Below are 15170 nucleotides of genomic sequence, written 5' to 3'. Positions count from 1 at the left end.
GGAGGCTACTTTTTAAGTTTTTAATGTGACAATTTCTGCTTGTAACTGAGTTTAGCGTGCAAAAGTATGTAATACGTCAATATAACATCCAAACTAGCTAGGTTGATTTTGTACAAAGAGAAATGGAATGGTAGTTCAACATCTAATCTGAAGATTTTTTGCTGCCGCTTTATTTGTCAATGAAGGATGAAGAATTAAAGGGGTGAGTATCACAAATCGTAGGTCTAGTTTTAACGCTACTTGTGTTGGTATTTGTAGAGTTCTGCTGCCAACATTAATAAGTACTAGAACTGTAATTATATGTTAACAGAAAGAAAATCTTGTACAAAATACTTTTGACGAACTAATTTTCCTAAATTATTAAATGTTAAGCATCTACAGATTTCAAAGGTAAATTACAATTTCTTACCCGGTAACTCATGAGGAAAAGCTAGTAGAGGTATTGCTATAAACAGACAGATCAAAGCCGAGAGTATGAAGCCAATCCACCACGCTCCGATCCAAACTGAGCTCGTAGGAGTTATACCTAACCTGGAAAATTAGTATCCTTAACAGTATGTGTATCGTAATTTGTATAATAATTTCCTTCGAAAAACAAAACCCCAATTAACTATACAATCGTCATTAAATTGACATAAACAACAAGTCAATAACTGCGTTAAAAACAACCGACTTCAAACTTGCACTTGCAACATTTACAAATACAGACAAAAATGCTCATAAAATAAAAACTACTGGGCCTATCCGAATAAAATTTTTATGGGACCAATTCGACACCATCCCGCATCGAACAAAAAAAGAATCACGTAAATCGGTTCAGAAACCACGGAGTAATCGGTGTACATACATAAAAAAAAAAAAAAAAACATACCGGCCGAATTGATAACCTCCTCCTTTTTTTGAAGTCGGTTAAAAAAAATAACTAGATGATAGGTATAAGACTAAAACAAATCAAAGGCTTCTTTATTTAAAAAAAATCCTAAAATTATATTTAAATTTTTTATTTAAAAAAAGAGCCTGTGTGCGGAGCACACGTGTCAGGGGTGAAACTTCTTTTGCAAGATTCAAAGATACCAACGAGACGAGACCTTCAAATTTTACACTAACGCGCCTAAAGAAGTTTCACTTCAAAATCTAAATTAATAATTGAGGAGGGTCGGAACAAAAACCGATAAACGACATGCTGTATTTTTTTCTTTTTTTTTTGTAATTTCGATGCTTTTGCATAATTTTACATGATAAGCTTATTGAATCTGTTCTAAAGCCGATGAATCTAGTAGAAAAATGCGCTTCAAGTTAAATGATCTATACAGATACCGATAAATCCACCGATGAGGTAAAAGAAAATTGATATCTTAACAGAAACCGATAAATCCTACATAAATTTGATAGATTTTTATAAGGTTGAGACAAAAACCGATATATCAATTTTTAATTTTTAATTATTTAATTCCTCATATACTTAGTTTTAACCAAAAATGTTAATGGTTTTTTCACAAAGCGATAAATCCTTAGTTGATTTTTTCAAAAAACGATAAATCCGGATAGTCTAAGCAAAAACCGCTATATCCATTTTTTTTTATTTTTTTTTTCGTTTATTACTTCACACACGAATCTGTTGATTTGGCCACCAAACAATGTTGCTAATGTTGATATATTAAGATTTTCTACTCTCTTTTACCTAAAAAAACAAAGAAATAAAACGTTTTTTCCGATTTGTCAAAAATCTTAGAAAGTGGATTTAGCGGTTTTTGTTCCGAAGCTCCTCAATTATGAATGAGATTACCATCGGTTTCATTACTCATTAATATAAGTTCCTTCTAATTTACATAGATATAAGCAGTTCTACTAATTCAAATGTCATGTTTATCTAAAAAACAATTAGCATACTAACATCCCTAAAATAACACACAATGTTTTCACAAACATCCAGTCCACATATCCATCCAGATATCGGAATATGAAATTGTTTTTGTATGCAAATTCGACAATTGAGAAATCAACGCAAACACGAGTAGGGTTATAATTATAAGGTAGTTTGTTGATTCCCATTGAATTAATACCTATTATTTAATGTAATTATTTCAAAATACATAAGTCTACTACACTAACTAAACTAAAACAATATTTTGATAAGACACGAGAATTGGGTCTTTTGTTAAAAATTTCGTTGAAATAAAAACGTCGTGCAATATCTGGACAACAAGTCGATCCGCACTTAGTAAATTAATCTGACAATTTCTAAAAAACTAACTTGTGTTCGAATAATTTATTTCGGCCAATCAAAAAACAAAGACTTGTTTGCATCACACAGTAATAAATATCTGCAATTTAATCTTTCAAATTTATAAATGGGATATCATGTTACAATAATCGTAGATTTTTATCCACAGCTCTTATGCTTAAGATCACGAACATATCAAAAGTCGTGCTTAAAATACAGTTAACAGCACAAACACACAGAAATATACAGAGCAGTCAATTTAATGCAAAACGTAGGTAGGTACTTATTTCCTTAAAGGAAATGCAAAAGGCCCTAGACGAAATTGTACTTCTGTCAAAAATATTACAAAAAAACGCTACAAAGCAGAACTCCACTGTTTATTTCCTATGTTTACTCGAAGAACGAAAGGCGGTTAATTTAAAAAGAGAAGCCACACAGTTCGTTCAAAAACTCATCGCGCGGAAAATCATATTTCGTTCCAGAAACCATGAAAGTATGAAACGGTGGAATTAATTTGGCTGAAAAGTTGCTTTTGAGAGGCACAATGAGATGAAAGCAAGAGGGCAACTTGAAATGAAGCCGTGTCGCTGCCGAGTTGAAATATTAAAAACGTGAACGCAATACGGTTAGATAATTGAGCTAACCGCTAACGTGTTGCCGCTTGCCGCGCTTTTTGGCACACGATTATAATTTGTAATTTATGGTTCTATGGCATGTTTCTTGAACCTTTGCTATTATGTAATACATATTTAAAATATATTTCATTGAAATTTTATTATAGTTAATATTTTATGATTATTTGTACATACATATATGTAGTTGACGCGTTTTACAATTTTTTAATTTTATGAAACGTAGCTATTTCAAGAACCTTTAAAAATTAATGATTATTGATTATTTAATAGAATTTAAAATAAAAATAAATATGTACATTTAAATAAACATTTGACACATACGTACGTTTCTGAATTAACTGTAGCAAAGTCGGTGTAAATATAAAGTAACTGTCCGCCAACAACGTATCCCAGCGCTGGACCCAGCACTGCCATTGTGTAATAAATACCTGAAAATAAATGTTTGTGTGTTACGAGTAGAAAATAAAATAAATTCTTAGACTTAAAAATGCTGGAGAACTATTAAACTCTCTCAGTTTTAAAAATATATAATTTTATGTTATACATAACTACATACATTAATTATTCTTGTTAAAGGAAAATTAAATGTAGGTATGCAAAATTGTGAACCAACAAATAATTCATCAATGTAATACTTATTGAGGTAAACCACAAGGTAAACAAAGTACCAGCCTGCAAAAGTACCTACAGTAAAAACTAACGTTCTTTAAAAAAGTTTAAATAACTTCTCTACTCTTTGGTACCCCGCACATTCACTAAAAACCGTAAACAAGTACATTAATTATCATCTAATATCAAGGCAAGGCCCATTACACCACACTACACCATTGAGAGCGAGTGCAGTCACAATATCCCATTTCTTTAGCCCCTTTGCGTGTTTTCACAGCTAAAAGCTGCCATGAGAATGCGAAACGGCGCGTTGTGTAGTGGAAGATATGTGATGCGATAAATTAATGTACCGTATAAACTTATGTATGAAATTATTAATCTAATAAATATATTAGATTCATAATTTAATACATATAATAAATTTCATAGTTTAATTTTATGAAAAAAGTACTATCAAATAAGCGACACAGTCTACAATATAATCTACTATCAAATAAGTTATGTAAGTATAAGAAATTTTCCTAAGGTTTGAAATAAATAGGATGAATATTTTGATGCAATAACTTATTTAATTGATAATAATAATTTAACAACATGTTTTTTCATAACGTCAGCGCTGTTTCTCCCTAATTAAAAGAACTAGACTTACTGTCGAAACTTTTTAACATCAATTTTATTAGCTACTTCACACTACACATATCAAAAAGCTATAAACATCTATCGCCTCGCTTCACCCACACCAGAGCCTAACCCTCAAGCACCGTGAGTGTCACAAGCGGGACCCAAGACCCTCAGCGGGGCTAATGGCATCTCGATGGACCCATATGCTCAATGGTGTGAAAGGTTCGCAAAACAATGTAGGTGTAATGTACACGTAACTTTAAGTAATCGTCTTTTTGTTTGAAAAGATCGAATATCTATATATTTGTTTATGAGAAACTTATTCGTTCAATTCAGCGTTCAATAGACAGATGAATTATTTTCCAGTAAAGTATTACACTTCAATAAATGAAGAAAATACAAGCGCAACAATCTAGGCTTTTCCTTAAGTTGTTATAAAAATTGGAGTGACCGAATGGTAGCAATATTTAAAAAAGACGTGTGGCACTCGGGGACTGCCGCGGCCGCGGTAAAGCTATTGCATGCTATGCCTTCAAGCCACACCTCCGCGCCCGTCGGAGTGGGGAGCGTGAGGTTTTTCGTTACTAAATTTCTGGATTCGGTCCCCGCGCTCAAGGCCCGCGATAGAAGCTATGCAATAGCTTAAAATCTACGAATAAATCAACTACCTACTGGTTACAAAAACGACAAAAAATTATTCATTCATATTATTGTTGTTATTGTAAACATACAATTTCCCAAAAAAACAAAATAATGAATATTGTAAAAAAACATTAATATTTATCGAAATTTATTCATGCCCAAAAAAACATAAAAGTTATTTCCCTATTACCCGATAATAAATCTTAATAGCTTGTCGAACACTTGTCGAATGCACTGATGTTAGTAATTGCATTTTTTATGGTACAGTCACCTTAGGTGATAGTTTTTGTAAAAGACATTATTTTGGGAGGTCAATAAAAATAGGGCACTATTTAGTGCAATGGATTAATAATCAATTATTACAATTATTAATCGATTAATATCATTTGAGAAAATTTAAAATAATATAAAAAATATAAAGCAATTGAATGCAAGAAATAGAACTAAATATCATATTACTATGTTTCGAAACAATCGCAAACTTTGGTAATATTATCGCAATTTTTATGTTTTACTTATATTTAAAAATCGCGAAAAATTCGCAATTCTGTGATTACATAAAATCTTTGCACATTATTTCGTACTTAGATATTAATTAATAGAACTATATTCCATGTCAAAATTACCAAAATAGCTAGCTTTAGAAATACCTCTATTTCTCTTACATTGAAGTATGTTATAAATTTTATTATAATGCCCACAGTAGGGGCTGTAGTATATTGCAAGTGCGTTCCTATGTAGCTATAAATAATGCTATTTTCTATTATGTTCGCCACTTTACCGATTGGGCTCTTACGGTTAGGGTTTTACCGTAAAGTTTAAAAATTTACTTAATATGTACATCGTGTAATGTTGAAATTACTGAAATTTTATAAACTTGTATTTCATGTAAATATACTTACTGCATAGTACTTTATTTTACACAACATACCATTTCTTAACAATTTGTACAACCAATAAAAACGATTTTTAAACATAGAGGGTAGTTACAAAAAAACCTACCTAAATAAACTGACGACATTTTCTTCGACACATTTTCGTCTATATACTTGACTCCAAGAGTAGATTAAAACTATTTGTTAAAACCAACAAAATAAACAACTTTTTAAAAATACATGAGGGTAGTTCAAAATCTTAAACTACCCACCACCCATCACCATAATTAACCTACCTAAATAAACAGAGGACATCTTCTTCGACACATTCTCGTCTATATACGTGACTCCAAGAGTAAAGAGTGGTGTGGCTCCAGCGCCATGCAACAATTGTGCTAACACGAAGATGCCCACCGCCCATGCACCACCTTCGGAAGTACTCTCGTCACATGTACTTGCCTGCTGAGAGATAATATTGGCGATGAAAATCACGAATTATTAAAATAAAATAAAATTGAAATTGATATAATACATCTCGAACAAAGTGAAGGTAGTATTAATCTTTAAAGTCAGAACTTAGTGCAATTCGCTACATAGAGTCATAGAAACTAAACTTTCATTTGTTTTCTAATTTTTAATGATTTTTATGTTTTGTTTACATTATTTTATCTATTCTTATTTCTGGTGCTGTACAAAAATATCTGTTTTCTAGTTAGTCACAACTAACTTCGATCTCGATCGGTCAGATCGATTTGCTCTACCTAAATTAAAAAATGTTGATAGGCATGATACGTGACGATATGCAAAATTCTTAAATCCAATTAAAATTCAGTGAGGTACATTTTTATAGCATTAATATTATTAGTACTTTATTTTTCTCAAAATATAATTTATCCATCTCTATCTCTTTCTATCAATTCCTTTAAAATCACGCTTTCGATCACAACACAATCAATCAGAGTACAATATTTTTTCTGATCTCGATTCATCCAGTACATCAGAACCGGTTTCATTGTCAATTGTACATTGGTTGAAGGTTTTGTAAACGAATAACGCCGTCTCAATGCGCGCGATGTTTTTTACTTTCCTTTGTGATTTGTCGGCAGTATTCTAGACTTTAAGATTCTGCACCGTTGCTAATTATACAGCTTTCTGTCATTTCCTTATTGGGTTTTATGCAGATATGGCAATTTTAAAGTGTTCCTGTTTAAGAAATTTTCAACTGCTTAATACCTTCTCCTTAATATTTCGTAAAATTTTCCAAAGTGTACAAATGCTGTATCTATAGAAAATATCGACATTGACGATGACAAGTTGATTTAACATGACTTGTAAAAATAACGTACTTTTCATCATTTTCTCTTTAAAACATGTTTTCAAGATAACTTTTCATAAAATCGATGTACCTTATTTAACATGCACACTATACGACAACAAAACAGTTATAACTTATTTAGCAGAACTAAACAGACGCCACCTACCGTCCGGTTGCCATCGCACAAATCGTCTGGCTCATCCCCCGCGACCTTGTACGGCGGCACTAGGAAGTGCGGAAGCGCGAATAGCAACGAACCAGCGCCCATGAGCAGCACGCCCCAGCCGAGCCAGCGCGGCTTGGAAGCTGCTGTCCTACCGCCTAGGTACGTGACGGGAGCCAGACAGGCGAAGGACGCCATGTCATAACTGGGGTAAATGGTCTGGTCTTAGTATATGATACAAATAGAGATAATGCACAGAGAAATTATTATGCTATATCGTAGCTTAATAATAGACCAATAAGTTAGTAAAACGAGGTATGAAAGGAAGAAGGCATAAAATTATATTTGTCACTTAAGACATGAAAAACAGATATATAGATATATGTATAGGCAGTATATAGGTAGAACATAAAAAAGTTAACTCACTACACTACTTTTTGTTTTTAAACTGAGATTAACTGACTACTAACTAAAAAGTAAACTTACCCTCCCGCTATAACTCCAGTTTGCATCGAGCGGAGACCGAACCTCTTCTCTATAGTTGTGATGACTACATTGACGAAACCGTTCACTACCATACCTGTGGACAAAAAAAAATAGATAAAAAATTGAGTTTGCAGGTGACTGATTACGATTTACAATTTATAAATATACGAATATGTAAAAAATTCCCAAGCTAATAAACGATAATGCCGTTCAAAGATCGTTAAAAATGAAGTTCCGTCAAAAATCCTATAACTGTGGAATTATCCTTTTAGTATCAACTCAGTTTCATTTGTGAATTCTAACTGCTATATCATTTCAAAACCCACTAAAATATTAAATGACAGTACTCTTTCATATTCACATAATCGCAATCCATTTTTATCAAGTTTCCGAAATGAAATAATAAAGCACAGGCTATTTCGGTCGGCCATCCGTCGGACATTGTGAAACATTAATCAAGTGGGATATTTTAAGCCGAACCTTTATGTGCTCTGATTGATATTCCATATCTATTGCTATTGTTTTATCTACGTTGATATGGAAAGACTTTTTTGTAATGGATAAATTCTAAAATAACGGAAGCTACTTTTTATTAAGCTATTGCATAGCTTCTATCGCGGGCCTTGAGCGCGGGGACTGAATCGAGAAATTCCGTAACGAAAAAACCTCACGCTCCCCACTCCGACGGGCTCGGAGGTGTGGCTTGAAGGCAAGCTATGCAATAGCTTTACCGCGGCAGCCGGCAGTCCCCGAGTGCCACACGTCTTTTTTTTATTTTTACTATGATTATTTTTCCGAGCAGTCAGGGTACCGTGCTGGGCAAGCGCCTAGTATAACATTGAAATGGGATATATACTCAATAGAAAGTGTATGATTAGAATTTTAATTTTTAATTTGAAGGAATGTTTGAAAAAAGTCAAGTTCCGTCTCCGAGTGTTAGACGTTTGAATGCTGTTTGTATATATTCCTATTTGAATTAGAATAAACAAGCTGCATCTAATTGGATTTAAAAACATATATTTTTGAAGTTAATGAATTCTAGCGGTTCTGAAACAGACGAAAATTAGCAAAAACATTAAACAATGTTTTTGTATACATTAACATAATGTGAAAGAGTGGTCGATGCCCCGTTAAATTATTCTGCTCTGGCAAGGTCGAAAATATACGAAATTCCGGTGTTTTAAGATAACATCAGGTTTAGTTATAGATTTTTATGACTAAGTAACTAACCTAACGTCTTAGTTCATGACCTTTCATAAATTTTGAATATTATTGTTCAGGTTTTTTTTTATTAGTGAAAGCAGTTTTGTTACTTTGGAGGAAGGTAACCCTAACCAAAGGCCGGCCGTTTTCGCCTGAAAACGGAACGCAAAACATGAAAAATGTAGGCAGGTATTCCCAATTTTAATTACAATTCTTTTCAACCTATTTACGTCATGGAATTATTTGGATATCATAGGACAAGAATTAATTGATATTCAATCCTCAAAAATTTACCTACCGTTATACGACACAGTTCTTTCAAACCAGTCCATCAGTTGCAAATACATTTCTTCATAGATAAAAAACAATAAGGAAAAATCTTTATTTACATCCGTCCTTTATTGCATTTCAGTGTTTCACAATAAATGATGTTGACCCGTTGAAGCTATTAAAAATGCCTCCGCAATAATAAACAAGGATCAAAAGATTGTCCTGTCTCTGTCAATATCGTTTAAATGGTAGAAATGAGCCGGAAGTAGGGCTGCCAGCTTTTTGAAATATTAATGTTATTATTATAGCGTTCCGTTTTTTTTTTGTAAAAGTATATACACAGATATAAGACTAGCTGTGCTGTGCGGTTTTACCCGCATTGCTCCGCTCCTGTTGGTCTTAGCGTGATTATATTATATAGCCTATAGCCTTCTTCGAGAAATGGGCTATCTAACACCGAAATAATTTTTCAAATCGGACGGATCAGTAGTTCTTGAGATTAGTGCGTTCAAAAAAACAAACAAACAAACAAACAAACAACAAAACAAACTCTTCAGCTTTATATACCTAGAAGTAACTATAGATAAACTGTCCAAATCCTTGTAGAGGTAAATTAGGTTTGAGTAAACCCTAAATTCGATTCCCGGTTAAAAAAACATGTTTCTAGCAAATAATTACATACTAATTCACTATTTAACCGTCAGGAAGTACCTAAGTACAATAAATAATCGTCGAAATGTTAAATAAGCAAAAAATTTAAAGACTGCAGTCTATATAGTATGTAGCTGTAAAATAGGCAATTACACCATAAAGCATATCAAGAACGATCGAATTATAAATTCCAATAAAATGTTAAGCTAATAAATACTTTTGTTATTCACGTCATCAATCTAATAAATATTTTATTTTTCACGAGTACCAACCCTACTCATAAACGTGACGTATAGCCCCCGGGGTAGACAAATTGAGATGACTCTATGTTCTTTTTATCTTTTATGATTTTAATAAGCATTTTCAGTGACACGATCTTTTAAAGTGCCTCCTGCGAATGATTGACAAGGCGATACCGGAAGTAAAAAATGATTTTATTTTAATTTGAAAAACGTGAGATAAAATCTGATTTGGAGCATTGTGTGTGATTAGAGGCAGGTTTTAAATAATTTTTGTTGAGGATTTTTCACGAAACTTCTACTGTCTTCAATACCATATAAAAAAATCCCGTAGTTTTTTTAAAGTTATCCCTATCGTACTATTTATCACGTCACACGTGACTAAGACAGGGCCAATCCCACTTTTTAAAATATAATTATATCACTGTAAATGTATATTTATTTAAATAAAGGTATAGTTGAACACCACCTCACTATCTTTTATTTATTCTATTAGTACCTGTAACCAAACGTCATTCTTATAATCTCTCCAGCGGAATTTTCATTTGTTTAAGATTATGTTTAATTCCCAGAAACAATGATAACGCAATGCAAACTTTAAAAGCCATAATTCTATGACCTCGTGTTAATTTATTGATTAAAATCCAGGTAGGTTTTGAATAATTTTCTTTTTACGAATGATTATTAATTTATTATATGAATTACGTGGAGGAGATCATCTAATAGAAAGATGAGTAGGAAAGGAAGATTCAAATAAATAAATGTAATTTGCAGATAACGTATTTTCTCTACTTTTTGGTAGAGCTACACCAGAAAATTGATCAGAAGATAACTCCAAATGAATAATATTATTAGATAGATAGATAGATAGATAAAACGTTTATTCATAGAACACAATCACACTTACAAATAAAACACAAAAGACAAAAAGCAGTAAAACAATACAGAAAACACTCATACACACAGAAAAATTAAAAGTATAACAATTAAACCAATGTGCACAGCGTTCTACGAACAGGCCTTGGCTCAGCATAAATGTCAGAGTTTTTAAAGAGACCCCGACGCTGATATTCTGCCAATGCCTCTTGAGGGCAGAAAATTAAAATAAACTTAAATAAATAGATAATGCAAAGGAGATAAAGGTTAAATATTCATAAAATTATAGTAGGTATATCAATAATATCAATAAACATATAGGTACACAAATGAAAAGGCAATACACAATATAAGAAATAATAATAAACTTCAGGAACCAACAAGCATTCCACAGAAGGTGTGGTAACCCTATAGGTTTACGCCTTACGGCAGAAACAAGACAGAAACAAGAAGAGATTACTTCTTCTTCTTCTCTTAATTAAATATTATTACAATGGTTATAAGTGGATAGTATAAAGACATACTTACGAATTCAATGCTATCATGAAAGCAGACCAAAATTTAAATTCTCTGAATTTAAAGTAACCTGAGAATACAGTAAAGTGTAAGAAAGTTAAAAATTATTGGACAAGTTGTAGCCAAAACAAGATGGAGGGCTATAAAAATGTCTAAAGTTAAATGAAGTGAGCGCGCCACCTGCTTCCGAGGGAAGGCTTTTGTTCTTTTTAATACGATTAGTTTTAGGGATGTGGCTCAGTGGCTGAGAGGTGGTATCTATAGTACTGTTGTGTAAATAATTTATGTATTAAAATGATGCTTTTAGTGTCATGTATTCCATTTCCATGTTAGGTCTGAACTCTCATAGAAGATTTTTTATGCACTTATAGATGTAATTTCCTTTTATTGAAGTTTCGAACACATTTAGTTAAATTAGCAGGAGCACAAACGTATTTTTTATTAAATATTTTTTATAAACAAATATGCCTATAATTGCTTGCCTATCGAAAAGTGGTCATGGCTATTTTTAATTAAATTAACTTTTATCGATTTTTTTTTCATCACCTTCATACATTTGATAACCAAATGAAATTTATTTGACTGATAGTTTTTGATACACAGAATATGCCTAGGTTACATATCCACACCAGAATAGCTAGACAGATGTATATGAATTATTATTGATGAAATCTTATAGAGATCTATGTATTTACTTACCTAAGAAACAAAGGTCAATTTTCGACCAATCCACAACTCGAGAATAAGGGGAGGGAAATTTCTATTCAAAACTAGCAAGAGGAACCGCAGGCAGAAAGCTAGTTTCAAAATATAATAAACTGGTTCAGTTCCCGTTGTATCGGAGTTTATTTTAAAATTCCGTTAAAATCTCGTCAGCAGAAAGTTCGCAACTTTGGTAATAATAAAACTTTTAATTGCTCGACCACTTGAGGTAATCGTCTGTTTTATTGTTTAAAAATCACCGTTCTACTCTATAAAGTATGGTTTTTAAGTTGAAGAAAGTAGTAATTTATTTGGAATAAAATATGTGAGCTTGCTGTCTCGTTTCGGGTGATATTTTGGAATATTTATCGTCTGTGTAGCTACATATATAAATGACATAATAATGTCCATATAAACAAGTACCTACATATCATATTAATTTACTATCCTATTAAGTTAATATACGTAAAAGTTTGTGAGGACGTATGGATGGATGAATGTTTGCTCTTTCATTCTAAATCCACTTCTCGAATCTGGAGCTAGGAATAAAATTCAAAGATACCACGCTCCACGCGAATCGACCGCGGACTCCAGCTACTTTACCAAATTCTACTTTATCCAACCATGAACTGCATTGCATACACACTTATATAAACTTTACATGTAAACCATTCTCAAAGTGTATAGTAATAACACGTTGAATCAACCCCATTCCGGTGTGTTATGAAGCTTCGATACTCAATTGCAGTATGGCCACTAAATTGACTACAAGATAAGGTATTTTTTATTTCACATAAAAGTATAAAGTTTATTTCGTCGATAATCAATTCAAAAATAGTTATCGCTGTATTGAACACACGATAGATAAGCTAAGTCGATTTTAACGTAGGTCAATCCGTTAAAAAGTTTCTTTTTTAAACATTCATTGAAAATTAAGAAAATTTTGCAACCTATGTTAGTACGTTAGTAGTTTTAAACTATGAACTATCATGATATTTTAAACTGTGATAGTTCATTCTTCCCTTTACCTTAGACAACACACACAAATGCAGAAACACATACAAAAGTTACAAAAATCTGTCGAAAAATCGCTCTTTGCCTAATGTTTCCTGCCCTGTACCATACACACACACAATACAAACATACAAACGCGCAACCACATTATACGCACACATTGTAAAAGCTTCCATCACTAAAAAATCGCTCGTTCCCTAGCGCCAGCTCAAGTTACAGTTAATCGAGTCCAGCGGAGCGGAAAATCCGGCGATGGGGTTGCACTCACACCGATAACTTGAGGACACTTGACGGATTAAGCTGAGCCAATTAGTACTTGTTACATGTTACCTAATACGCAGACGAAGGGCTTGTTTGGGGATATGTTTTTGTTTGAATAAATACGGAAATATCATGGAAATGTTTTTCGCAAGAAAAGTGGAAAAGTATTTGTTGATATTGTTGAATGTTCAATTTAATTAGTCACTGATACTGTGATACATACATAGTTTTTGATGAGTGACGAGAAATATAGATCATTTAAATCATCGTGTATATTTTTTATCATTGTTGAGAAACAACTTCATTCTTCAAAGGAAATCGACATTGGCAATTGAATTATCTATTATCTGTTATCAGTAGGTACTCTCTTGGCTATAAGCCACCAAACTAACCAATAACAAAGTGAAGCCATTCGAAAAATTTAAGATTATGTTTAATGCACATTCGATAAGGTATCTTTAAGTCAGAAGCAGAGTATCGATAAAACCAATCTAAAAATTCATTGTAATCGAATATTTTCTGCATGTAACACCGTTCATAATATTTAGGTACCTACCTACTTATAGGTCATTATATGTCTACGAATCTATTAACACTTTTTGCATACAAATATAAAGTTAATAGTGTGTTTCGAATAAAAATTAAAAACCCTCTAGTACGAACATCACTTTCCCGAATTTAAAAGGTAGTTTTTTTGGCAATAATAAAAATACATGATGCATTGTTACTGAGCAATAGAGACTTTTTCAGTTTTTACACGGTTACAGTGTACTTGATACGAACAGCTAAAACAAATCCCTCGCAAACTTGAAGCACTAAAAACAAATGTTTGTCAAGCACACTGGCAAACAATATGGCGGCATTTCTTGGCGGGAAAAGCAAATTAGTACTATTCGCTAATGAAGTTCGTATTTCTGTTCATTCTCGTGTGAGCAGCGTTGATTGGGACGGGGATATATGGAGATGGCATGTCAAGGCTTAATTTATGCTAAAATATAGTTAATTAAGTTTATTAATTGGACAGGACTCCTGGTTGGAATAGATGTTATCTTTTTACTGGTAGGAAGTGTGATTACAACTATATAATTCGAAATTTAGGGTAATAGTTATTTTATAATTTTGGTTTTAAATTTTGGATCGATATTTTCACATAATATAGTTCTTTAAATACCAACAATCTCTTCTACAAAAAATGTCACAGACGTTCATGGAGGGGAGGCATTACTTCTACTTTCAAATGGGGCTCAATCATTTTCCTTTCAATTCATAAAAAGAATTACTTGAATCTGTTGAAACCCCACGGAAATATCAAGTAACAATACAAAAACGAATTGTGAATTTTCGTTTTTGGGAACATCGGTTGAAAATTACATTATTACCACACATCCATAGGTAATAGTTATATCCTCACAAAAATCACCATTTATCGAATCTCGCTTAACAAAAAACACATTAAAATTCATACGAAACATCTAGAACATCATTCCACAGTTCAAATACTAGTCCGCTATGCACATGGTTTGATGGAATCACGTTCAAAAAGTAACAAGAAAAACGTATGAATTTCAGAACGAATCGCATACATTGCTCAGTGCTCTAGGTACCATTGTTAGGTTTTAGCTGTGGGTTTTAGAGTCTGGCCAGCCAAAGCTGAACCCAGTGTTTTTTGTAGCGGCCACACTATGGAATGTCATCATGGCGTTTCTGCGTAGTTAGTTGTCAGTTTTGTTGAAAACGGTTCAAATAATTTATTTTAATAATGTTAAATCCTGCTGTGTTGTGTACCTAATGTACCTATATACTATGATCACCTTTATGAATATCAAAAGTATCAAAATGTTTTTTCCTACTAAAGCCGATGTTACCAG

General features: G+C 32.6%; 1 protein-coding gene across 1 annotated transcript in view; it reads right to left on the bottom strand.

Moving 5' to 3' along the window:
- Window positions 1-15170, bottom strand: part of Oatp26F (Organic anion transporting polypeptide 26F) — a 40398-nt gene that overhangs the window by 8178 nt on the left and 17050 nt on the right. The window contains exons 3-7 of the mRNA XM_090102393.1: window positions 7571-7664; window positions 7088-7289; window positions 5903-6068; window positions 3185-3287; window positions 410-531 (exon numbers count right to left, since the gene is read on the bottom strand). Of these exons, the coding sequence (XP_089958519.1) occupies window positions 410-531; window positions 3185-3287; window positions 5903-6068; window positions 7088-7289; window positions 7571-7664 (687 nt within the window). The remainder of the gene's footprint in view (window positions 1-409; window positions 532-3184; window positions 3288-5902; window positions 6069-7087; window positions 7290-7570; window positions 7665-15170) is intronic.

The sequence above is a fragment of the Colias eurytheme genome, chromosome 6, assembly GCF_061535395.1.
Source record: "Colias eurytheme isolate Ceu_HAF_F1 chromosome 6, ilColEury1 Martin Lab GWU primary, whole genome shotgun sequence".
Lineage (NCBI taxonomy): Eukaryota > Metazoa > Arthropoda > Insecta > Lepidoptera > Pieridae > Colias > Colias eurytheme.
This window is presented reverse-complemented; position numbering and strand designations above follow the sequence as displayed.